Genomic DNA, 27,980 nt, shown 5'->3' on the forward strand with positions numbered 1-27,980 from the left:
TCTACCTGCACCCGTTGCCACAGGTAACCGACAGGCAGGACAAGGTGTCGATCTTGCTCATTAGCGATCAAGGTTATATGTTTGTAAAGCTCAAGATGGAAGGTTGCTCACTGGATACGCCTCTGAAAGAGAAAGAGTAAACTGGTGCAGCCATGGTCGACGAGGAGGAGAAGGAGGAGGTGGAGGACAAAGTAGTCGTCTGCTCACAGGCAGCCATGTTCTATCGTACCCATCAGTACGATCGAGCTATCGCTCGCTACACAAAGGTGAGACACACCCACGTGTTTACAGTTATTTTATGTGCAGGAAGAGACAATGCGGTGACAATACAGACGGTTAGGGAGATGTTGGGCCTTGTGCAAATTGCGGGGCCTTTGGAAGCCGCTACATTGGCTACAACATAATCATACGATATTGTTAGCGCGGGGGGCCCCATCAGGGGCTGGGTCTTGGGCGGTCGCCTCTTGTGTACAGAGCTAGCGGTCATATATATCTTATGTACAGAGCTAGCGGTCATATATATCTTGTGTAAAGAGCTAGCGGTCACATATATCTTGTGTACAGATATAGCGGTCACATATATCTTATGTACAGAGCTAGCGGTCATATATATCTTGTGTAAAGAGCTAGCAGTCACATATATCTTATGTACAGAGCTAGCGGTCATATATATCTTGTGTACAGAGCTAGCAGTCACATATATCTTATGTACAGAGCTAGCGGTCATATATATCTTATGTACAGAGCTAGCAGTCACATATATCTTATGTACAGAGCTAGCGGTCACATATATCTTATGTACAGAGCTAGCGGTCACATATATCTTGTGTACAGAGCCAGCGGTCACATATATCTTATGTACAGAGCTAGCGGTCATATATTTCTTATGTACAGAGCTAGCAGTCATATATTTCTTATGTACAGAGCTAGCGGTCACATATATCTTATGTACAGAGCTAGCGGTCATATATTTCTTATGTACAGAGCTAGCGGTCACATATATCTTGTGAATAGAGCTAGAGTTTATATATCTTGTATATATTCTTGTGTACAGAACTAGCGGTTGCACGTGGGTAGACGTGGTGTCAGACACACGCCGGTAGAGCACACCATGTTCTAGCATCAGGCTCTTCCTCTCCCTGGCGTATATCCTGGTCTCTGGCGCCGTCACTGTCAGGTCGGTTCCTTCTGTGAGCGCTTGGCAGACAGCGGCTATGTGAGGGTCTTGCTGCTGTAACCTCCGCCAGTCGTCGACTGTCAGGGTGGCAAAGTCTGGCTCCCCGCCCTCCGGCTCTAAGATGCCGTCTGGAATGGTGTTTGGGTCCCTTACGACAGCTTCGACGGCTGGAGTGAAGTTGTCGGTGGCGTCATTGTCACGTGACATGGGCGTGGTGTCCATGCTGTCTGCTGGATGGAATGTACTGGCCTTCCTGCGCTCTTGGCTGTCAGTATCGACTGCATGTCGATTTACGACTTGTGGATTGTCGTCTTGAAATTTCCTCGCTTTCTCCAGGAGGAACCCAGCTTTCTCTAAGGCAGGGATGCCCAACCTCCGGCCCGCGGGCCATATGCGGCCCGCGACGTGGTGCCATCCGGCCCGCGAAACTTCTGCCCACAGTGCAGGAAATCGGCATGTTAGCAATAAAAAAAGACCTAAAAAAACGAAAAAAAGGGAAGAAGAAGTATTTATCCCCACGTAGGGGCGTCTCTCAATCTTTTTTTCGATAGACGAACATTTCGATTTAGTGCTCCGATCGACTTGGTGTTTCTACGATGCAGCCGGACATTCAGAAGTTGGTTTCGGGTAAACAACTTCAAATATCCCACTAATTACTACATAATTAATGGTAAGTACAACTTGTTTCTAATAAAAAGGGTATCTGCTCTATTTTTTTTTATTTTTAATTTTTTGCGGTGACGCGGCCCGTGACACGCGTGTCGGAAATGTGTATGGCCCGCAGGCCGAAAAAGGTTGGGCATCACTGCTCTAAGGTATCCCTGTATTCTTCATCTGCTTCTGGCGGATCTTGAGGTCGCCTTGACAACCCTTCCGCATCTGTGTGTGTTGAGCCCTGTTTGTACACTAGGTCAAAGTCGTACAGTGACACACACACACACAACTGCTCGAAATAAGGGAAAGTTAAGTATATAGTTAATCACTGTTTCGTGCCCATAAACGCACAGACAATAACATTGAATCAAAGAATTTCTTCATTCATTAAATGAAACATTATCAGCCAATTTCAATGAAATAAATCATTTAACACGAATTTGAGCTGACGTAACCTATGTTTTTAAAATTCAAAAATGTGATATTCAAGGGGAAAAAAGTCAAAATCGTGTATCCACCATTGGCCTGAATGTAGGCAAGGCACCGTTGTCTCTTGGACTGAGCCAATGTTCTCAGAGTCTTTTGAGGAATTGCTTGCCACTCTTGTTGAAGAAACTGGTACAGCTGATTAAGGTCAACTGCTGAAGGGTGAAATCACTGGCCCATGACATCTCACAGATGTTCAGTGGGACTAAGATCTGAGGAACAGGCCGGCCAGTCCATGTGGTTAATTTGGTTTTGCTGCAGGAAGTCATTGACGACCCTGGCCCTCTGCGGTCTGGCTTTTTCCCGAAGAGCGGTGCCTGGTCCTATGGTCTGCAGTGCTGGTAGTGCCAGAGGCTGTAAAATATTCAACACGGTCCAGCCACACCTTCTTGTACAGCGCCTACTAGACCTGGATGTCAACACTGGCCTAATTCTATGGATCAGATCATTCCTGAAGGACCGACCACAGAGGGTGGGTTTCAGAGTTCCACCGACAGGTACTATAGGGTCCAGCAGCTCGTCTGACGGAGTTTATTTGTCAGTGGATGGAATGATTCTGTCAGATGAGCAGATCCTCAACACGGGTACCCCTCAGGGATGTGTGCTTTCCCCCATCCTGTTTCTCTGTATATACAAATGGGATTAGTATTAACAGTGCTATTCTCAAACTTGTTAAATATGCAGATGACATGGCCCTTGTGGGCTGCCTGAAAGACGAGCAGTCCTGTCACAGTACCTGGCCTGTGTGGGGGAGCTGGAGGAGTGGTTTGACCGCAGCTTTCTGGATCTGAACGTTGACAAAACGGAGGAGATGGCCTTTGGAAGAGCCTACGAAGGAAGAGATGGCACAACCCCTCTCTCCCCACCACTCCAAATCAAGGGACAGCAGGTGCAGAGGGCTGCTGTGTTTAGGTACCTTGGTACAGTGATCGACGGAAAGCTCTCATTTAGTGATCACGTGAACCAAGTGTACAAAAGGCCCAGCAACGGCTGTACCTTCTGAGGAGACTTCGCAGCTTCGACGTCAGCTCTGGGGTGCTGGAGACTGTGTACAGGTCTCTTGTTGAGAGCATCCTCTCATTCAACATCGCTGCCTGGTATGGTCATCTACTAGTCAAAAACAAGGCAAGGCTGGCCAGAATCATCCACCAGGCAAATAAAATTATTGGTCAAGCACAGCTGCCACTTTCTGACTTGTACCTTCATGCAGTCAGAAGGATGGCACATAACATCATTTCGGACCTGAAACACCCTCTCCACACTAGCTTCCAGCTGCTGCCCTCAGGCAGGCGCTATAAGGTACCACGCATAAGGAAAGCTGCCTACCAGAGGTCCTTCGTGCCAGCAGCCATCACCATCCTAAATAAAGGCACAAGGACTCAGGAGGAATCAAACAGAGACTGAAGAAGAGTGAGTGCTGACATCTATTGTCAGCCATCACCTCGTGTGTCATTCTTGTCAATGACATTTTCTGGACGCAGCCGCGGTAAAGTTGAAGAAAAATGAACAATTAGCAAAATAAACAACTGATCAATGCGTACGTGTCATCTACGGTGTCACCGATCACCGCAACTAAAAAATATATCCATGGTATTCATATTGCCATGGCATAGCGTCGCACGAACTGTTTCATCCTACACTTTGTGCGAGTTTGTTGCCTGTCTCGCGGTAAGTCGCTGCGATCTGCGCGGTTCGGACACGATAGGGACTCATTTCTGGTACTGTCATCTGACACCACAGACACTGTTACTTCTGGCACCACAGGCATTGTCACAAGAGTTCTGTGGTGATGGTTTGGAAGAGTAGCATACCACCCTGGCGTTTCCTCTTCACTGTCGTCATCCTGAAGGTATGGCGCCTCCCGCAGTTGAATGTCCTTTATCTTGGAGTATACCAAATGATCGTCTAGGTACACAAGAAGGACTGAAATTAAACAGTTCGGCATGGTGGTCTGCATTAACCTCTGGAAAGTGGCTGGTGTGGACGTCAGACCCAATTGGCATCCTGGAACGGGCGTGTTGCCAGCGGCCCTAGCCAGTCCTTTTGTTGACAATGTCTTCTCAAGATGAGCTTCATGCACGGCTGCCTGTACTGCCTGCGCCACATCTTCGGTAGAGTCCATTATCTGATCAAGGACGTTCTTCCCTAGTAGAAGCGACACGCGCCTCCTGCGCTCACTTGTGACCACATCGACCAGGTCCTTGACCACCAGGATAGGAACGTCCTCAGACGCTGGCCGTAAACATGTCCACCACCGCCACTCCTGAGTTTGTTTTAGCTGTAAGTCCTGTATGTGCCCTCGTGCTCACTCGTCAGTGACCGTCGTTACCTCACTGCCGGTGTCGAGCAACGCCATCACTCAACTGCCATAAATGACAACCTCCGCCGTCGGATACTTTCCAGTCAGGCCAGCTACACTTTATTTCCCTGTCATCCTGTTACGGACGACGGGGGCAGTCACTTTCCCTGACCGGTCGGGCTGCAGTCCTCCGAGATGGTGTCAATCGCCGCCACTTCGACGCTCTGCGCCGCCTTCTACCTCGCCTGCTTAAATTCTGGAGCTTCGCGGCGTATTCGTCGACCACCTCATCACGTTGCTGTGGCACTGATTCTTTCCGTTCGCCGTACGCCTCCACTAGGACACCCAAGATCTTTCTCGGCGTATCTCTTGCGTCATGCGGAAGCATCAACACTCGACGTCTGGCAGGTCCCTCCAGCGAGCTCAAGATGTAACCACGAGCCGCATTCTGACACATCGGGTTTATGGCGAGAGCTAACTCGACCTCTGTTTCAATCTCGTCGACACTCGTTGGTCCACGGCAAACTACTGAAAGCGGACTAACTAGTATGCTCGTAGAGCTCTGCCACCCAACGGATAGCATCATGGTCCTCTCTATGTACTAATCTTCTGTCGTGGGCTTCTGCCGTGATGAACAAATGTTTCTTTTTGTTCAGCAGTGCTTTTAGGCCCTTGGTCACCAAGGTTTGTTGTTAGGATAAACATACACTGCCTTGATGGACTGGTGCAATCAACACTATTTTACTCCTCACTTTTACTCCTAACTGTTTGTTAAATGTCTGTATGGGTATGTGAGCAAAGACAAATTTCTGTCCTCCTGGGCAGACAATAAAGTCTGTTTTGATTTTGATTTTGATTTGATTGATATTATCTCTGTCAGTCTGCCTTGCATCATGCAGAGGGGAATTGTGTCGGCCGTTTCCATCCCTCACCACACTATGGTGGATTCTCCACTATAGTGATCACGCTTCACCATAGTGGTATCGTGGTAATGCTCTCTCCTTGTTCGTCTCCAGACGCGGATTCGCGCATCATGTAAGGACCTGGCAAAGAGAGATTCATAATTATAGAGGACTGAAAGTCAGTTCCCTTGTCCACGCCAGAGGGCATTGTGGCTATGCAAGACAAGCACCATATATGGTGTGTAGGTGTCAGGACAGGTCGGACAGCAGCTCACCTGACCAAAGACTGCTCTCCCTGAGAGGTTGTGAACCGTCTGGTCAGAAACAAGTTACTTTGGCAGCTGCTTACAGTTGTCTCGCGAGTGTGTTGGCAGTGGCTGTTTTCTTAAAACAAACAGAACAGTGAACCTGTCTTGCTGTCTGATAGCTGACCACGGGTGTAAAGGACGTCTTCGCTTTGCAACGCTTCCCGTTACATTGTAGCAGTGCTGTAGAGTTGAGTGAGCAAGTCTCAATCGCCGACCACCTGCGCTCGCCTGCAGCCATGCAATGACTTCTTTCCCCATCCGGTCGACCGTACTTAATCGTCGTCTTTGAGGAATGATTCAAAAGACTCATAGAAACCGACTATAAACCCTCCCAGGGAGCTAAAGTTGCTGAGTTGCGTTGACAATGGACAGAGCTTGCACATGCACTGCATGTTTTCTACTGTTCAATTCTGCCTTGTGATATGGTATGTTGCAATTACACGCATTTTTGTGGATTCAGTGACCACTGTACTGAGCACGCACAAGACCAGACTGGATTGTCATCACAATCACGTTGACCACACACAACAAATTCACAGAATTATTCTGAAGGACTTGCTTACTGTTGGTACAAACAGGATTCATAAAAATGTAGAAAATACGGAGGTGGCTATTCCATTGTTTTAAGCAATATAATCGAAATATTAATTCCAACAAACTTTAAAGGTTTGAATAATAATAAATGCAAAATTAGTAATACACTCCTAAGGAGCATGCTCCAAGCGCATAAGAACAAGAACGAGACATGGACAGCAAAACAAACCAATAACACATGAACTAAGAAAGAATAAACAACAGTACTAAGGATAAATAAAAACAAGAACAGAAAACGCAAAGAGGTACCAAATATCAAGAACTGAGAGTATTAACAGTTCATTAATATTGAGTCATGCTTCAGGCCAACTGGTCTGTCAGATTTGATTACCTTCACTTTCTTGTGTTTCTTCTCTTGTAGACCTCTTGTCTATCACTCAGGACATGAACGTAATAAAAGTTTAATCGTTCTTACATGCGGGCATTAAGCTTTCTCCTCTATAAGTCCCTCGCAGACTAGAAACTCACAAGAGGTTCTAGATATACTCTTTCGTCGTCTGCCCCAGACGAAGGAATTTGCCAGTGCTAGAAGGATGCTAGTTCCCCTCCACTGGCCCTCGGTATCTCTCTCGCGCTCACAACAGCGCGACACCGGTAAGTCTGGTCAAGCCCGCTGGTCAAGCCCGCTGGAAGTCTCGGACGCACTATGGTTCTTGTACCTGTCGTTCGCCTTTTGTCTCTGCAGAGGGTCGGGTGTGGTCGGGTGCTCATCTAGCGAATCTGACTACGAAGCTGAGCACCGCATTCTGTAGATATATATCTACACACACATACATTAACTTCGGCATTTCTGAAACCTGGATGAAAATCGCTCAGAATGCACGGAATGCACAGGAACTTTAAGAAAAACTACTTGCCCAAATTCTTCGCGCCCGTGTATTTTTTTAAGTGGACCAGAATGAGCGTCACTCGGACTGCAGCAGACTACGGGAGCTTTAAGAAAAACCACCTGCACACTGTTCTACGTGCCATGGTTATTTTTCTGTCGGGCTAACTATATATATATATCGTAACTGGCAATTTATCGCCGTGACTGGGGAATAATGAAAGTAGAGATAGGAAACAGGACTTGGTGTCTAACACTTTCCTCCCAAAGATCAAAAGGCTACTAGATTATCATCTTCATCCACTAGCAAATATCTATTTATTTTGAAAAGAACAGAAGCAGCAATAGTTGATCATAAAAATGTGAGCAAGTCTAAACTTACGTTAATGTCAGATAGTAATGATGACAATTTTTAACAATCTAATAAATTATTTACAGGCGCTGGAACTAATTCCCAACGACAAGAAATGTCTTCTGGCTCGCTCCAGATGCTACCTGGCGCTAGGAGATACAAAGAAAGCTCTTCAAGATGCTACAAGTTGTCTGGACCAGGATAAAACATACTACAAAGTACAGTAACTTTGTTACACAGCCTGACTCTGTCTCTTTCTCTCAGGACCAGGATAAGACATACTACAAAGTACAGTAACTTTGTTACACAGCCTGCCTCTCTCTCTCTCTGTAGACCGGGATAAGACATACTACAAAGTACAGTAGCCCTATTATCTCTCGTAAAATAACTTGCGTTTAACACTGATCTTTCTTCTGTAAACTCGTCATTTGAATTTGTTAATAAAAAGCTTTCATTGTCAGAAAAAGATCATCTAATAATTATGTTTATACGGCCCACGACCCAAGACCACAAATTGACTGACAACATGTTTTTGTCAGAATTTTATGCTCAGTGGCATACCCGTGATCGAAGTAACTTCTTTGTCCATTTTGATGAAAAAAACCATCTGTGTACCACAAGGATCACAGACCTGCTCAATGTCTTCCAGTTGACTCAGTCAGTCACCGAGCACACTCACGTAAACTATCATATCTCGGACTGGGTGGTGCACAGACCTGCTGATAATGTCATACCCATGGTTGCCGTCTCAGATGTGCTCTCTTCACAGCATTATTGTGTACGGTTTGACCTGTCAGCCAGTCGCCCAGCACTGACACCAGTGTTTCGCACTCTGCGCCGTCTTTGTGACATGGACATGTCGATGTTTCGTGATGACTTGGGAACCGAACTGACCATCTGTCCTCAACCTCTGTTGACAGGCTTCTTCATCTAGTCGGAGTTTGTTTAGGACATGTAACCATCTTTTGGGACGCACGAACAGGCCGCAACTGCCCATAGTCATTGCACCTGCTTTACTACCTGAGGCCGTCAGCTAGGTTTTTTTTTTCTTCACAAGATTCTTGATATTCGGGCTAAACTTCATCACCGCCTGTGCACCCTTCCGCTCTTGTTAACCACGTCGACGATCTAGCAAGGCCAAAGTGTTCATTTGCTTCCTTTCAGCCCATCTTGGAATGTGAGCTTGGGACCATCATACTCCAGTCAAAACCCACAACTTGTCTGCTGGACCCAGTTCCCACCCCATGACTAGAAGACTGTCTACTCCCCGCGCTCACAGAAATAGTAAATGAAAGCTTGTCCTCTGGAATCTTCCCATCTAACTTCAAAACTGCCTTAGTGAAACTGCTGTTTAAAAAAACCTACCCTCGACATCAATGTGCTAAACAATTACCGTCCAGTCTCAATATACCATTTCTTTCCAAAATTCTAGAGAAAGCAATTCTCAAGCAACTTCTATTCTATCTTAAAGCTTAAAATTTGATTTTTTCATCACAGTCTGCTTATCGTCCTGTTCATAACACTGAGACTGTCCTGCTTAAGGGACAAATGACATTTTGTTTGCTGTGGATAGAGATGACATGTCATTTCTCACTGTGTTAGACTTGTCTGCTGCCTGTGATACTATAGACCACACTATTCTCATTCATAGACTCAGTACTCTATGGCATCTCAGGCTCCCCACTCCACCGGTTTCAGTCATATCTCTCTGATAGGGCTCAGTCAGTTATAGTGGAAGACTGTGTGTCTCCACCAGTCTCTATTCAATCAGGAGTCCCCCAAGGTTCTGTACTTGGTACTATTTTCTTTACCATGTACATGAAGCCACTTATTACTCCAATTCAATCTCACTCTATATCGGATAAAACCTTTGTTGGCAACTTTTCAGGCACACACTGTTATCCAGAACATCCAAGATTGTATTTCTGATATTAGACTATGAATGACCCACAACAAGTTAAAACTCAATGACGAAAAAACAGCAGATTTAATTTTTTCAAAGAGGAGAGCCAGAGTTTACCCTTCACCACTGAGGTAGGCGATGCCGATGTTTTTGTTACTTTAACATGTTACTTGTTACAGAATGTATGTTGACATGTCACGTCTGGTGATAAACATGTTTCTCACATCTGTCGTTCTGCATACTATGAGCTCCGGAAGATCAGGTCCATTCACCATACTCTGTCCATCTCAACCACCAAAATTCTCATCTGCTCATTTGTTGTGTCTAAACTAGACTACTGCAACTCTCTTCTTGCTGGCTGTCCACAGTTGCTCATCCACAAGCTTCAGATAGTCCAGAAGTCAGCTGCTCACCTCGTTTTCCGGACTCGCAAATAGCATTTCACACCATTTCTTCACTCTCTTCATTGGCTACCAATTAAAGCTATAATAGACTACAAGCTCTCAACTCTATTCTATGGATTCTTTGAAGGCTCCTCCCCCCCCCAATCTTGTCTGTCCACACTTTTGCTCGAAACCTTGGCTCCTCATCAGACTCCCGCATTCTATCCTCCCTCCCACAGTCACAGTCATTAGGATGGTGTAAATACTAGAATTGTTACAGCTTGAGTTTCACACCAAATTCTCGTCCCAAGAGTTACACCTGACAGGTGGGTGGGCGGTACGAGGGAGACTCTTGGAGTCGCTAACAATACGAAGTTGTAGAGTTATAAACAATGGTGTCCAGGTGCTGCCCAATCACATTCCAGTGGACAGCACCGCTCGCCCCGTGTCCGGCCTGATAGAGTTTGTTGAAAACTAGAGAAGTATATAGTCTATAGGTCTTAAAACGCATTATCTCTTAATAACCAACCTCAAATATTCTGTCAACAGAGCATAACAACCTGCTATCCGTTCAAACTGTATACAAGCAGACGCACTCTTAGATAATAGAAATAAATCAAAATAAAGAAACATTACAATTTGACAAATAAAGCGTAATACACCCATTGAACCGAAAATATAATAATTAATTAAGAAAGTGAAATATTCACGACCATGAGTCACAACAGTAAGTACAAAACTACAGGTCGTCAAATCTCCATCCCCAGTAGTGTCACCCTGTACACAGCCCTAAGGTCACTGCTGTTGTCCCTGAACTCAACTTCTTTCCACTTAGGCGGTTGGCACCATACCGAGTATACAGAGATAGCTGTCTGAAAGGCATACTCAGCATGCGACAACAGCTGTCCTGACCTTCCTGTAGTCTGTCACCGCATACTCAGTATAGTGGCCAGAGAGTTAAATCCCTAATTGTTAGTGTAGACTGTAGAGCATTGAATACTGAGTATGCGGTGACAGACTACATGTTATTATAATATTATTATAATATTAGATACATATTATATACATATTACTAGCCCTAACCCTAACTCCTAACACTCACCAATTATAATATTATTGTAATATTATATACATAATATTACTAACCCTAATCCATTATAATATTATAAACATATTACTAACCCTAACCCTCTGGCCACTATAATGAGATTGCGGAGGACAGACTACAGGAAGGTCAGGACAGCGGTTGTCGCATGCTGAGTATACTTTTTAGACAGCTATCTCTGTCTACACGGTATGGTGCCAACCGGGTGCTAGAAGAGAGAAAGGTGAGGCTGCTATGTGGTCCCATCACTCCTCGGGATCAGCACCCGGTTCGCACCATACCAAGTATGCAGAGATAGCTGTCTAAAAGGCTCGGAAGCTTGCCATAACCACTAGGTTCTTCGCCTATCCATCACCATAAACACCATGAACACTATAAACACCTGAATGTGTTCTAATGGATGTCACAATAGTCACTTAGTGACACTCTTCCACGGACAGGGAGGGAGAGAACACGTGCATACAAGTCTCTTTTTAGAAGGCATTTTTTACTCTTTGTCATTGGAGAAGTGTTGCGCCCAAGGATTATATCAGGGTTACTGTGAAAGTGTTACGAGCAAGGAGTAATGACTAAAGATTATTGCGCGTATAGCCCACATGACTGTCTAAGGCCATTCACAAGGCTTCACTGTATACATGAGAAGATATTTATTCTGTATGTTTTGTATGTGACTATATGACGCTTAAGAAACTCGTATTCTATAGATATAAATATATATTGCCAAATATTACTGCATGTGATACAGGGTATATTGCAAAAGGCAGAGGCCCTCTACCATCAAGGCGAATTTGAAAAAGCGCTTGTATTGTATCATCGTGGTAGCAAACTTCGCCCTACCTTGCCGGAGTTTCGACTGGGAATTCACAAAACTCAGGAGGCTATTAACAACTGTGTAGATGGTTAGTACATATCTTTCCACATTATTAACAACCTTGTGGATAGTTACATAACATAGCAATTCCAGGGTCGTTGAAAATGTTAAAGTGAAAGAAATCCAAAGTTCAGGCTTTGACAATAAAAATATTTTACTGATGTTACGTCCTCAGGTCTAACTTATCAGTCATAATGATAATAAACAATTAGGATAACAAAGAAATAAAGAAACCCTTATCCTGATGATTTATGAGTTACCGAGGTGATTGCAGTGCTACTCTATTGCAGGACCACAGAGGGTGACACTCAACACCACCGGAGACCTGTCATTTTTTGAAGATCGAGATGAGGTCAGCGTAAGTGAAACTCTAGTCATGCGAGATCCCACTGTCCAGTGTAGCAAGACAGTAGGGACCTCGTGCATTGAGAAAGACACTTATTTTGCCTAATTCTCGAGAAAATAGTTTTTTGCATCTTGTATTTCTTCTTAAGAAAACTTCTATGTAGACCCAAGTGGTGGTATATGAACTAAAGAACATGCTTGATGTTGGCACAGTCTGTGACATACATGTTTCTAGAGTGAGAAGAAGAAGCGAGTGTCATCCACAGTCGCGCCAGCAGGTGGCGTGCAGCCCCAGAAAGCTGGTGGCAAGCGAAAGGTGGTTCGTGGTCAGGCCTACAACAGGGCCATACAGCAGCTACTGCGAGAACTGTATGGTGACAGGCGGTATCTGGAGAAGCTTCACACACAGTTAGGTTGGCGTTGTTTGTATTGGCCATCTTTGCCATTTAAATACCACACTAGGCGTTTCGCTTATTTTTAAACAGATGTCATAAGCATTGACAAAGTATATATACTCGGTAAATTTGACTCATTTTCAAGTTGTATTTATATGTCATGTGTTCTATATCACTATTGAAGGGCAAATGTACAACATAAAACTAAAAGGGACTTCCAGTTCTGTACAGGCACATTTGCTCAGCTTTACAGGGTCTCAGTGAAATGGCCGCTGTTAAAGATCATTTTAAAAGCAAAACTAAATACTTACAAGGCATTCTTTGTTCGTTTCGAGAAATGGAACTTCTCTGCCAACCTTTAGGTCTGCCCAGCTATCTAAGTCCTGTTTAGAAGACTGAAGTATGTCAAGAACAAGTGGGGACTGTTATAGCTGAAGTAGTGAACGAGGCTGCATGTGCAGATGGTATTATTGGCACAACATTACGTTTTTGTGTGCGTCAACTTACAGCTTTTTCCAACGCCTATTTTAGTGCTCCCTCGACTCCATTTAACCCCTTATGCGTGGAAATCATCTACCTTTGTACCGGGCTCGAACAAGATTCCAGCTCAGCATCTCAACGACCATAGACCAGTGAGTCTCTCTACAAGCAGCTGTCCGCTCGACAAGCACCGAAGAACTCAAAATAACGCCGTTCTCATTCTTTGTAAATGCAAAGCTGTTATGTACCTGTCCGAAATCAGCTTCACTGCTGTCTGTTTGGGCTAGACTCCAAAGTGAGCACGTTGGCTTTCATTGTTTGACCGCACATCTTCAAGATGTTATGCTTTACCAGTCATCAGTCGCTCCAGTGTGCACTAGTCCTTCATCAGACAACTTTAGGTGTCATTCCTTTTCTGTCTACAGTGTTAGTACTCTTTGCCCCTATCTCTTATAACCTTCAAAGATCTTTAAATTGGCCTGATGATGATGATGATGATGATGATGATGATGATGATGATGATGATGATGATGATGATGATGATGATGATGATGATGATGATGATGATGATTGATGGATGGATGATGGATGATGATTGATGATTGATGATTGATGATGATGATGAGGATGATGATGATGATGATCTCTACTCAGACGTTGATACCCACGCCGGCAGACTGGTTTGTGACGCGGCAGAAGAGGGACTTCATTACCTAGATACCCGTACTGACTTCTGGCACCAGCAGAAGCCTATGTACGCTCGCCGCTACGAGATTATGATGCTAAGGAAACGCTTCCCCAATGTCAAGGCCGTGTACGACCAAATCATCATTGATGAACTCGAGAAGATTGATGAAGGTTGGTTAAAAGACATCATGTCCAAATTATCGATTTTAGGTCATGTTTAAATTATATAATTTATTTCATACAGTTCTTCATCGTCCTTGATTTTATTGACACTGGAAACGCCTTGAAAGTTGACCAAAGGATTTTGGGAGTGCCACATTGCTGTCCTTGATTCTTTGTCGTGACGGAGGTTATTATCACCGGATTTTTACTGACAATTCTGCTAAACAGTGGAACACTCTTCCCTTCCATATTCGCCACCCGCCGTTGAATCCTTGAAATGTGCACTAAAAACACATTTGTTCCATGAGCATTACTCCTTGTACTATCAACAAACTGATAGTCCATTTTCTTACCCATTTTTTTCTCTGTTTTTGTCTGTTGCTTAGTTGTCATTAGTGATTCTGGTCTATCAACCAGTCCACCTGCTCCCGTTTTTCTGCAGATTTATGATATTTCCTTTTGCAATATCATGTTACCCTTAGTTCTTGTTATTTGGCTCCTCTTTGCGTTTTCTGTATTTGATTTTTTTTTCGTTAGTACTGTTGTTTATTCCTTTATACTTTATGTTATTCATTTGCTTCTTTGTCCCTCGAATGCTGTATAGGTTTCGTTCTTGTTCTTAGGCGTTAAGAGCATGCTCCTTTGGTGTGTGAGTGTGCGCTTTACAAATTTTGCATTATTATTACTATTATTATTACTACTATTATTATTACTACTATTATTATTACTATTATTATTATTACTATTATTACTTAATGTTTGCTCCCTGATACCTCTTTGCGTCTTCGTTGTCTGTTATTGTCTTCACGGTTGTTTCTTTTTCTATCCTTCGTATGCTGTCCATGTTTTCTTGTCTCAAGTGCTGAGAGTGAGAGCGTAGTAAGTGCTGTATAAATCACACGTTGTTGTTGTTGTTGTTGTTGTTGTTGTTGTTGTTGTTGTTGTTGTTGTTGTTGTTGTTGTCGTCGTCGTCGTCGTCGTCGTCGTTTTTAATATCACTATTATTCAATCACAGCTCTATACATCTGTGTTCGGAAAGATCAAAAACACTATCAAAAATCTGAATTTAAGAGATAAATATATTACAAAAATAATCAACAAAAACAATAATTAACTTAATTCACCATTAATCAAAATCCGCAAACAGTGTCCACTCCTTTTCACATTAAAAGTCTTTTCGATTCAAGTTCACTTACAGCAAGCATGTTACCATATTGTATGTGTGTGTGTATATATATATAATGACTTATAGCAAGTCTACGTCTAAAGTCTCGGTTATCAGGTCCGGAAACTCCACCAAAGAAACCCGAGTCTTTACACAGTTGCCTCCCCTCGTGATATTCGGATAAATGCAGAGCACAAGCCAGCGACAAGCACAGAGAAAGGAAGATAAAAAAATAAAAACCTGGACAGAAAATTCAGTATATTACTAATTTAGTATTCTATTATCAATACTGCAATCAAAAACTTACATAGACAGGGTTTTTTTTTCATGAAAGCAAAACTGTTAGACACTTCAACATGTGTCACCTATATAATTTACACTTTTCCAAGTTTTGTCAGAACTTTACACACAGCACTGGAGAAAAGGTCAGGTTTTTACCCCGTCCCAGTCAAGGACTCACGACAGGCAGTAATAATCATTCTTGCTCAATCTACCATTTACAACCCTCAATAACGCCGTTACATCAAAGAAAAAAGCGGCGGTCACGTGACGCTCCGACAACAGTCAAAACACTCGCTATCCACCCAAGTCGTGGGTTTCACTTAGACCAGCTTTACTGACTGTTCCTACCCACTGCTGGTAGGCGTCTAGGACAATCTTAGCGTTCCACTCATCGAGACGAGCATGTCCCTTCTTGGAACTGCCTTTATGACGGTATCACGGGGTAGGGTTCTAACCATTTAAGTAGCCCCGTGGGCCCGGCTTCTCATGCCCGGGGGGACACCCAGTCTCTGTTTGGCCATCCCCTTTCTCTTATGATTTCTTTTTTTTTTTTTCTCCATACCTGACCCTTTTATCTACATTCTTTTTCTAAGGAAACATCTCCATGTCACACTACAGTTTTACCCTTTTCATCTTCTGTCTTCCCTTTGTCATCATCCCTTTCTTCTGATATAATTTTTTCTCTGTCGCCTCCTTTAGGCCCCCTGCGTTTGCCGTGCAGGGCGACTCGTGTCGAGGGGAGGATGGAATCCTAGAGGTTGAGGTCCTTAATGGGTTGCGGCCAATCATAACAGCACACCTCTTTGGTCCGGATTTCTCCTTTTTTAATATATACAAAGAAATATGAAGTATTGAAATTTCATTGACCATTTGACGGAGATCCAAACTACCATGATAATGTATCTTTACTCCTAATTGTGTCTGTTAAATGTCTGTTTGAGTAGGTATGCCTGCCCTTGTGAGCAAAAGAAACATTTCTGTCTTGGGTCTCCTCGACAGACAATAAAGTCTGATTTAATTTGATTTTGATTTTATTTGATTTAGATGGGGGTTGGTGTGGCTCACACCAATCAACTGGCTGGTCATGTATTGCCCTATCTGTGCTAGTAGGTTGCGGCTGGGGTCAATCTGGTCTTCATACTCGGAAGTCCTTATGTAGCACTGGTTCGACCGAGCTAGAAATGCCTTGTGGTACTTCTCAGTCGCATCTCCTTGTTGGAATCCGTGGTGGGTGGGGAGCATATGTAACGAACCATATTCTTTCCATTACGGCACTAAAAAGAATCAAACCTGGGAAAATGGATACGAGAGGATGAGTCTTCGGACAGTGAGGATGAGGTATGTGATAGTGTGAGTGTCTGTTAAGGGGGCCCGCCCAGACGTTCTCGTCCCTCTCTCCTTTCGCTATCTCTAAGGGTTTTAAAACATTTCTTTTAGCTTCTCTTCTATTAAACATTTGCACTCCGGACAATTTCTCGTCCAGTACGCAAATCAGAAAGCTTCTGAGACCCTGCGCCGATGGGACGGAAAACAGTCCGTCGACCGACCCATAAAAGTAACAACGTACCGATTCCTCAACTCTTCGTAGGGGTCATTCGTTGCCCTGACCTTGCTGGGATGTTGGAGCTTGACATCAAGGCAGACTGGCACCCAGGGGGTCTCAGTGGTGCAGAAGATCATCCTGAAGAATGATAAATCTACTCCTGCAGACACTTTATTTCTGACTTTCTCTTAGAACCAAATATCCGACTTCATTGAGGGTGGGTATTTGATGGTTACAGTTTCTCTCTTCATACCTTTTCCGCTGCGGTGCTGCAACTGTCAGCGTTATGGTCATGGGGTTAGCGTTATGTCGGAACACAAGACCCAGCCACGCGCTCTTTACTCTTACTGTAAAGATTCTTGGAGGCCCAGCAAAGTGTGACCTTCTCCGTAGATATGAGTCTTACGATCCAGGTAGCAGAGTGCGATGTATTCGTCTAACGATCCAATTTAGACCAAATTTTTCCTGCACTTGGTCTCGTAGCAAGCCGCCTCGTCAACCGCTGTCAGTGAAGTTGTTGCCACTGACGACCAGTACCCCCAGAACAGCATACTTGTTTGTCAAATGATGCTAGTCCTTTGATGAATGGATAAATGTAACCAACTCTACAATGTAATGATCATAAATTCACAATAGATACAATACCTTGACAATATATATGCATATAAAAAAAGTTGCAGTACAGGTACCCAGATGAATCAATAAAGACAGCAGATTAAAATAATGAATTCTGTTATAGCTCAAACTATGGGCAAGTACCGAGACTCAATGAAGCGTGCCCTGAAATGTCTTGACACCATTGAAACCTATACCGAAAGGCAGCTGACCAACAAGATGGCGTTTAAGGCACAGCTGTACAGCTGCATAGGTAATGCCTACCTTGAAACTGGAAAGTATGATAAAGCTCTGGCCAATCACCTGGTGGACTTCAACCTTGGTGAGACCTGGTGAGTAATGTCACGTTCAGGCAAAACAAAATTCAAAGAGATGATCTTGATAGGGGTCACAAAAAATACGACAGTTAGTGGAAGGGCTTAGTTCTCTCCCTCGTATGCTACGACATTTCATAAATAACAATAAAGGAATCGCATCAGAGCTTATCTTTGATAACTCACAGTGACCTACACACCCATAGTCCTCAAGTAAAGTTGGAAACTAAGCAGAGAATAATATCAGCTAATCTATAATAACGTCTACAATAGGTCACACATCTATCGATGTGTCAGGTGTACAGCTCTCCACTTCAAAGCGGTCCGGTGGTGCAACGGTTAGCGCCTGTCACCAATACAGTGAAGGTTGGCTGCCCAGAGTTCATTTCTCGTCTCGGGCACGCTGTTCTTTCTCTGCACGTGGCATCTGTTTACAGGACTGGCTGCTTGCCGTAATATAGCCTCAGTTGCTGGCACGGCGTAAAACACCACCCCCCCCTTGATTGATACCCTTGATTGTACCTACTTTCAATGGACACAGCGCTCGGTTCAAGAGACAGCGACAATAGACAATAGAGGCAAAGAAGGTAAACAAAAAATAGTTGATAGCAGTGGTCTACAGGGTGTGAGCGGGAAATATGTACAAAAGTGGTAGCTAATTCATTTACAGAAGTTCCTGAGTCTAGAACTAACTCAATTTTTTTTTCATCTTTGAATCTGAATACACGTCCTGTTGCTTGGCCTACCTGTCGTGAATAAGAGGTCCAACAACTGGTCCTGCGTAGTGGTGTATGTCGCGAATCGCCCCCAGGGTCGCCGGACGCACGCTCACAACCGCTATTCTACCAAATAGTTGAGATAGCTTAGAATTTTAAGACTGGCCCGCAACAAAAAATAAAATAAAAAAATAAAATAAAAAGCTTTGCCCACCTTTGGTGTAATGCCTGTGTCAATGTAACTTTTGATGAGGGACTAATCGTGTCATCTCATGTCGTGTATGTGTGCGAATGACAGATCAGATCATGTCGTGCGGGCGTGAGTGACTGATTGTCGGATCAAGCCATATGTTTGTGTCAGATCATATCACGTGTGCGCCAGAGGCTGTGACACATCATGTCCTGCGTCTCTGACTGTCAGATCATGTCACGTGTGTACGAGTGAGTTCATGTGCTTCATGCCATACAGCAATATGGAGGAGGCAATGTCTCGAGGACTGGACAACCTCGGTCGTGTACACGCTAGGGGAGGGAACTTTACGCAGGCAATCAAACTGTGAGAATAATTTTCTTTCTTTTTGTGTGTGTGTGTGTGGTTTTTTTTTTTTCTTATTCACATATTGTCTAAATCCTTACCATTGATATCATAACTTGTCAAACATCATATTGCTGCTCATGCTCTTGATGTACTACGCGCAATGGTATGACACATTTATCGTCCTTGAATAAACGGAGTTCAGGAACGAACCTTTCCCATAATGCTAGTCCTTTGTCACACCCTTACTTTTGTAATATCATGTTACTCTCACCTCTTGTTCTCGTTATTTGGCACCTCTTTGTGTCTTCTGTATTTGAATTTTTTTCTTCGTTTAGTACGGTTGTTTATTCTTTTACAGTTCATTTGTTGTTTGTTTTCCTGTCACTCGTATGCTGTCCATGTTTCGTTAGGCATGCTCCTTATGAGTGTGAGTATTCGCTTTGCAAATTGTGCAATTATTATTATATCAATAAATGTGAGCGAAAGAGGAGAGACATTGCGTTCTGTACTGAAATGATAGCGCCTTCTTATGCAATGTGTGACGACTAGTCGCAACACAAGGTACGCACAGCTTCAGTATACTATTGGCATAATGAATCAGAATTTTTCTTTTTTTTTCTTTTTTTTTTTTTTTTGGTGGGTATATTTTTATCATAATATAGTTTTGAAGTGTAAACTATGATTGTAATGTTATAAAGTGAGAAGTATATGTATAAATAGTCTAAGTACTTCTGATAACGCTTGTGCCAAAGTTCTGTCATCCATTTGTACGAGAACCTTGTATAGGAAGACATGCGAACAGGTGCTTAGTCGTTATCATGATTGCCAGGTGGGTTAGTCTTTGTATAATAATTGCCGGGTGTATTGGTCTGCGCAATGATTGCCAGGTGGGAGGCAAAGCTTCCATTGTCCAAAACGACATTAGAAACTACCTGGCTATGTCACGAAATCGGCCGCTGTTACCTGGAGCTGCGTCTGTACACCAAAGCCAGGGAGTACGGTCAGCGATCGCTGGAGGCAGCCCAACAAGCTGGTGAACTCAGCTGGCAGCTTCATGGCCGGGTTCTGATTGCACAAGCTGAAGGTAGGGCCGTCTGTATGTTGATAATACCTGCTTTCTGCAAATTTGCTTACTGAAAGGTATTGTGTATCAAACCCCCAAGACTTCCACAAACAAGGTAACATCTGTTGTGGTGAACGCTGATGTTAATATGTCATAAATACGCTTAATCACATTCATTTTAACTTTATGATGAGTATTTGATACAAGCAAGGTAGGTTCATCACAAGATTCACAAATTTTCGCAAGCGAAGGGAAGCTACGTCGCTAGCACTGAGCTATTGCTAACCATGAACTGCTGACATTTTTTAAGCCTCTTAGCTGTTTGCTATGGGTTACCTATCCACTTAATGGTTAACGGTGTAGTCTGTACTCTGGACCAATATGCAGGTGCCCTAAATCTGACACTAGTCCGACCCACGATGCAGGTGCCCTAAATCTGACACTAGCAGTCAGCTAACGTCACTTCCTTTGTACACTTCCAGAGCACTTCACAGTAAAACTCAGGCAAGCTGAAATACTGTTGGTCAATGTTGTGCGCTTCCAGTCAGTACAACAACCACTACATGATGCAATACTATTTATGTTATTGTTATTTGTTGTTATATGCTTGCAGTCAAGCTGGAAGAATATGAATCTGCCTTGTCCAGTTTTATGAAGTCCCTGGAACTATCTGCGACTTTGCGTGAGTTTGCTTTCTAATATTTTAGTCTCTTTGTTTCATTTCCTACTTCCTAGCAATAAACAGCTGCAATAAAATGAACACTGCTTCGCATTACAAACAGGCCGAACAAAATGAGCATTGTTCCCTAACACATCTTAATGTTATCCCATCGCGCAAAAATACTTCAGAGCTCCAAAACCACATAAAATTTGAAAACAGGTTCATGAAAAAGTCAAGGATTAGAAGTCGGGATGTGAAAACCTATATGCCATATATGCCAGAGGTCTCACTGTGTGGGACGTTACAATAAAACAGGCATGTGAAAACTGACATGTGATCAATACCTTTTACTACATGCCACTCACGTGGTTTTGCAGCACAACTCCCTCACGCCGCTGATGGAAGGCAACTCTTGATATAAGGAACGAAGATCCCATTAATAACATGCACATTTACCTATAGCTTTGCAGATAGTTTTGAAGAATGCTAGCGTCTGTCTTCAGCTGGATATTGTACAGGTCTTTGCAATATTCAGTCAATCGGTTGAGTACAACAGTGCTTACCGCGAGAAGGTGGCCTTTACCGCCTTCGATCATTAATTAGGTTTTGTGATAAGCAGTCTTAAGGTCTTCAGTAGTTGGTAGGCTTTTTTGAGGCAACACAATGCCGTTTCCTCCTCTGTGGTCCGGTACTGGCCCCGAGTCCAGTTCTGGCTGCTTCAGGTTTGCCTTTTTTCTCTCCAAGACCCTCCTGTGGTCACAGAGACTTACTTTGACGATATAGCACTTCCTGGGTTGTTAGCAGGAGCAGCACCTCTTTGATGTTTTCAACGAGGGTGTCTTCATTACAGTCCACCAAGCTTAATGCAATGAATTTACCTTCAACTTTGGCCTTGAAGATTGCCGTAACGATTGGGTCTTGCAGCTTGTCCAAAAGCAAAGCTAATTGGGGGGGAGGGGGTGCTTGAGAGGCGTTTAGTCCTCAGCGTCTGCTCGTCAAGACAAAGTCAACGTCGCTGCCTATCAGTGCCTGGATATGTCCTCGTCTTGGCCTTATTGGTACTGGATTTGAAGCATCTCTGCAGGTGAATGTCGATTTGGTTAGGGACGATTCCATCTGGCGAGTGCCATGTTAATGTCATCGTTTTCACGAGAGAATGAAGGGTATTAAAAATAATTCGATGGCTCTGCGCAAACTCTAGGAGTTTGAGACATCTGTCGTAGGTTTGGGTTTCGCTCAAAGCCATATTTACCCCCAGCTCTAGGATTCTTTTTTCAGTACTACCTTTATAACATTGTCTTCTTATTATTCCATTCACCCCCTGTGGAGCATAGGGTCGCAACTACACCATGCCATCGGATCCGGTTCTGGATGTCCCTTTCCAGTTGGGACCATGTCATGCAAGCTGCCTCCGCCTCGCTGTGGACCGATCTCCATGTCTAGGTTTTCCAGCCCTTCGCCTCCCCTGTGGGTTCAAACACACAGCTTGTCTAGTTAAATTGTCGACCTGCTTTCGCAGTCATCGCTGATTCTTCTGCGAATCGACTGAGCTTTATGCGTGTTGCTGCTTGTGGGACAACAGGCTGATGTCATCCGCAAAGTCGAGGCATAGTGTGGGCTTACTTGTAAGTCACCAAGCGGTTATAGAGTCGTCGGCAGCTGTACATGCACACATTTCCAGCAAACTGATCTCCCTTTGGGTCTCTGCCAGGTGCCTCCCACGCACAAAAAATGCAAAGTGGATGAGGTTTACGAATAGCTAGAAAGGGTTATAACGGGGGTACCCCACGGTGCCGGGATTAGTCCCCAAGATACACATGCTCTGCCTGACCTAGAGACCATAGCCCCTAAAATACCGAGGTTAGGCAAGAAGTCATGCGACCTTGGGTGCGATACTTTGTCGGCGGGGATAGTACATAGACCACAAACTAACATCCGTGCATAGACCAAGAAGCGGGATGGGAGGTCAAGATTGTCTAAAAGGGAGTTCTGCATATGTGGTACTGGGGAAGGACAGAGCAAATGTTAACAGCTAAGTATATAGTGCTTTACTTCAGTTCTGGATGGAAGAGGAACAACTATTCCTGTAATATTTTGTCCACACAATTACTACACCTTGAAAGTAATAGCAATTCCTTACACATATTACGTGTAGTCCATATCACAGACTTTTCTTTTACAAATTAAACTCATAAATGTTTTTATCAAGGTCTCTAATAAAATACTACTACTAATAAATAGTATGTAGGTACTTTTTACAGAGCTATCATCGAACCAGAGCTAATCTTAGTCTTCTTTAGATGGTTTAAGAGTCTTGATATGAGAAAGCGGTCCATGGCGCAACGGTTAGCGCCTGTCACCAATACAGTATGAAGGTTGGCTGCCCAGAGTTCATTTCTCGTCTCGGGCACGCTGTTCTTTTTCTGCACGTGGCATCTGCCTTGCCGTAATATAGCCTCAGTTGCTGGCACGGCGTAAAATACCAATTCCCCCCTCCTCCCTTGATATGAGAAAAAAATAGCATATCTGTAGAAAGGTCTTTGGAGAAAGACAAAGAGAATGTAAGTGGTGCATGAATGTTAGGTGATGGCAAAAGACTATAAAAATTACTAGCAACATCCATCTGGCTGGAGACTGAGGCTCAAAAGAGCAGTGTCCCCAACAATGTTAAGAACTGCTAAGCAATGCAAGTCTGAGCTCCCTGTGTGGGTTGGCAACTGATTATGTCTGCTGTTAACACTTTTTTTTGATGTTGAGTTTTGAATGATACTGGTCTTGTATTATCCTTTTGAACACTGTGATTTTCATGTTCTGACAAATGAACTCATAATGAAATTTCTGAATTTCTCTCAAGTGATGATCTAATTGTTTTGCAGCAGCATTATATGTTCAGTAAAGGCAGTATAAGTGACACTGCTCACATTGTTTCATTTGGATGACTCTTTTAGATAAGTTTCCTCCACATTTTAACAAATTGTTATATTTTAAAACACTGAAAAACTCTAAAATGTCATCTTCTAGAGGACCATTCAGCAGAAGGAGCCATTAGGAAAGCCATGCTTGAAGTCAAAGCCAAATTGTTTGCATTATCCAAAGGACAAGAGGCAAACGAGATAACCCAAGCAGTGGAGCAAGAATCTGAACATCCTTCATCACAGGAGCCTAAATGTGAAATTACTGTGTCCAAACCAACAGAATCTGAACATCAAACATCACAGGAGTCAAAATGTGAAGTAACTGTGCCAGAAACATCACAGCACACATCGCAGCAACCAAGTTCAGAGCAAGCTGCAACTGAGGTGGAGGAACCAAAAGCAGAAGCCATACCATAACAGCACTGGAGGATATATGGGTGGGCGGGTATGTGTTCATTTTGAGATTCTAAAGCAGACAGCAGACAGGTATGCATCACTTTTGACATACTAAAGCAGACATTCACACAGAGACTAGCCCGACAGGTGTGGAGGTTGATCAAGTAGAACACCATTCAAAAGGTGCAGCATTTTCAGAGGTCTTGTGCATGTATTTTTCCAGATTCAGAAAACATACTGGAAGAGATATTTTGATAAGGTGTTTTAAGAATGTGACATAGACTTCATGTCTGATGATCAGGCCACTGGTGTCTCAACAGCAGCAGCAATGAAAACCATACATAAAGATCAGAAACAGGGTTAAGTGATGTATAAAGGTAACAACTATTCCTAACAATCAAAAAAAAAAAAAAAAGGATAAACTTTAAAGTAAAGTAGAAAGGTCAAAAAGATGTTGGTCAAATATGTTGGCTGTTATTAAATTTGTATTTTTTAGTGGTCTTATTTTTCTTGATATGTTTCAATCACCTTCAAAAAATGATTTAAGTTACAGTAACTATCTTTCATTTAGTACTCCATATATGAGAGTTTCTTGAAGATAATCTACACAGAACCAATTTCAAACACTTGCACTGTTGTGACACAATAACATTTACTGTTATTATATCAAAAGAATGGTCATTTAAAATCTGGAAACTACAATTTATTGTGTATTCTGTTTTAAGACAGTAATGAGTGTATTTTATTGTTTTCATCCCAAACCGTGAACTAACTTGCTAAGAAAAGAAAGTGGATTGTAAATATATCCTTCCCTCATACCTGAACTCATGTGTGGGTTTGTAGGAAATAGACAAGAATTATTTTATTCCACACTATGCCAGAATTTAAAGCACATAGAAAAAAAGATTAAGTGTATGACTATAAATTGTAATTGTGTAGGATTTTTTTTATTAACATGACAACCATATTATGTAAATGTAACCGAGTGGTGGGGGCTGTGGAGTGACAACAGTCCAACACTCAAACCAAAAAGGCAGGAACAGTCAGCAGGTGTGCGACCCTTTAATGCTTGGAAAATGGTCACGGCTGCGTCAGGTCGCCCGAGGCGCTAGTAGTCAAGGCTGTCTCTTCTCCATCGTGTAGCTGTTCTGTCCTTTCACCTCAGCTCTGCCCTTATATACCTCTCGGGAGGGTAAACTTTTCGCGATCCTCCTGTATGGCCGGGGCAATTAGCCGTTTTACCCTAGACAATCACCACTGATTGCCCTCTCTCGCATGCCTCAGCAGATCCCACCAAAAACTAACAAGAGCCAGTCTACCAACCCTCTACATAAAGATAACTGCATGTCTATTCAGCATATGTTTAAATAATACTAACTTTAGCTAACTTTAATTAGGTCTGTGTTTTCTACCTTGTATTTGTCTGCTGCTGTCTCTGTATAACTGCTTGTTGATATGTTAGGTCTGTGTCTGATTTGTGTGTTGTAGATTTTTTATAATCTGTATTTTGATCTCTGTTGTAAGGTGCATTGACTTGAAAAATGTACGAAATAAATTTATTTATTTTCATTATTACTTTGATCATATCTTACTTCATGACTTTCTGTGCATTCAACTTCCATGAAACTAATGATGACAACCATTATACCACAGACTCATATGGCCTTTGAGAATAAATAAACTTAGTGTATTATGTGCAGTTTTCCCACATTTATATCATCAGTGAACAGCATGCATCACATTCAGATAAATGACTAAAATGAGACTGATACGCTTTATCTTTCCATTTCAGTCAATACCTATTGTGTCTACAAATTTACATCACAATGAGCCAAAGAAAGAAGGACAGCAACTTATGCAGTCAATGTCTATATATTTTCTGTATAATCGCTAGATATTTTATCTAAATCTGATATTTATGGCTTTGGCAGGGTAAACTTAATAACCGGTTGTTCCTTTTATATTACATTGACAATACAAATACTGATATGGCATTACACATTTGGCAGTTGTTGCAGACTGATAAGCAACTACGACACATTTAATAGTTTCAATTTGATATAACAGCATGAAAATGTATGACAAATTTTATTCTTAGGTATCATAAATGAATGAAAGTTTATATTTAATAACCTTGTCATGTACGGCATTATATCAATAAACAAGGAATTGTTAAATGCCATTTACAGACTGATAATATACCACTGAACTCCCAAAGTGCCATATACACACTGATAATACTGCATTTTACTTTTAATAGTTTCAGCTGACATGTGCAGAGTAATGATATGGCAAAGTATCTTTAGTGTCTTCAAGTATGATAATACCTAAAAACTTGGCAAAGCTTGAAGTCTTTGAAAAAATATGCTTTTAGTTTTAATAGAAATATGTATTGCCTTTGATCTATGCAAAAACAGTTCAATTGTCTCTCAAGTTTTAGTAGATTTTAGAATCAGATTAATACTAACACAAAAACCAAGGACTGAAAAGTCACTGCACAGGTGTACTGACCCATAGGTGTATCTTTCCAAGTGTACTAGCCCATAAGCATTTCTAGGTGTACTGACCCATAGGCATATCTTTCTAAGTGTACTAACCCATAAGCATTTCTAGGTGTACTGACCAGATTTCTTGTAGCTGTGTTGGAAAAAAGTTTCCCATTGTAATAGAAGCTAAATGTGATTTAGCACAACCGACTGATTATAAACAATGTGATTGACAGCACCTACTGATTGTAATTATTGCATAAATGAAAAGTGTGGCTAGTACATGTGGTGGAACTGAATATTTGGCATTGGCTACATGGTCTTCCTCTTTTGATCCATGTTATCTGTTGCATATTTGGCCAGAAATGGCAGTTGTCCTGTTTCTGCACAGACTGTATTGATGCATCTCTATAATATATATATTGTTTTTTGAGTTATCTTTTTATTAAAAATTTATTCAGTAAACATTTCTTAAATTTTTGGAATGGCTCACCTAGAGTTCAGCTACACGTTTCCACTCAACTGACCTAACAGTAAGCATTTATGGAGAGAGTATATGCAAATTTGCAAGTGGGTGACTTTCCAGAGAGTTCCACAACTTCATTGACAGCTGTACATAAACACAATGTAAATTTTGCTTTTACCCTTTGACTGCTCCACTTGGTGATTTATAAATCGTTCAACATTATGGTGTGCTTGTAATAACAAAGAAGAGGAGAAGGCAATAAAAAGCACACTGATCTGTATTACAAGGATGTGACACAGACCACAGACCAATAACCTTAGAAATACCAAATTGTGATGTATCACTCTTAGGAAGGAGAAATGAGTAAAGACCAGACAAAAAGAAAAGGAAACCATCTTTCCTACTACATGTATATAAAATGACCTCCTAAGTCAAATTATCTAGGACACATAGTAACAGTAATAATCCTACAAATCTTCACAAAAAAAAAACCATATGGACTTAAAAACTAAAGCTAACTCCAGCATATTTTGTCACCTTTCACTGGAAGATTCCAAAGGTTTTTTTGTAGCGTCAAACAATTCTTTTAACTGCCCCACCTGCTCATCACTAAAGCTGTTTAACAATTCTGGTGATAGATTTTGTCCAATTGTCTGGTGTTTACTCCTTGTTCCGAGTTGCTTGGCTAATGTCATGTAGTATTTCTGTTAACAGTCAATAGTTTATCTGAGAAAGAATCAATTTTTGAAGCAATCTGTGAAAGCTAGGCTAAATCTTTTGAAATGTTAACTGTTATATTCTGTAACCTCCCTACTTTTGCCTATTAAATGGTAAACAACTGTATTTTCCAAAGTAAAAAGGATTACTACATTACTTAATTTCATCCATACA

At 42.4% G+C, this 27,980-nt stretch overlaps 1 protein-coding gene across 2 annotated transcripts; it reads left to right on the forward strand.

Moving 5' to 3' along the window:
- On the forward strand, positions 1-27,598 carry LOC112557410 (tetratricopeptide repeat protein 25-like). 2 transcript variants are annotated; one of them, XM_025227233.1, is made up of 12 exons: positions 1-266; positions 7,685-7,816; positions 11,735-11,888; positions 12,151-12,212; positions 12,441-12,618; positions 13,735-13,938; positions 17,659-17,866; positions 19,034-19,120; positions 19,990-20,186; positions 20,779-20,847; positions 23,848-24,186; positions 24,361-27,598. In XM_025227233.1, exons 1-11 carry the CDS (start codon positions 153-155, stop codon positions 24,156-24,158), a joined length of 1,716 nt encoding a protein of 571 aa, XP_025083018.1. In that variant the 5' UTR covers positions 1-152; the 3' UTR covers positions 24,159-24,186; positions 24,361-27,598. The 2 variants fall into 2 exon arrangements, with proteins under 2 accessions (XP_025083018.1, XP_025083019.1); XM_025227234.1 differs by having other exon boundaries at positions 25,930-27,598.
- Positions 27,599-27,980: the final 382 nt, after the last annotated feature.

The sequence above is a fragment of the Pomacea canaliculata genome, linkage group LG2 (genome assembly GCF_003073045.1).
Source record: "Pomacea canaliculata isolate SZHN2017 linkage group LG2, ASM307304v1, whole genome shotgun sequence".
NCBI lineage: Eukaryota > Metazoa > Mollusca > Gastropoda > Architaenioglossa > Ampullariidae > Pomacea > Pomacea canaliculata.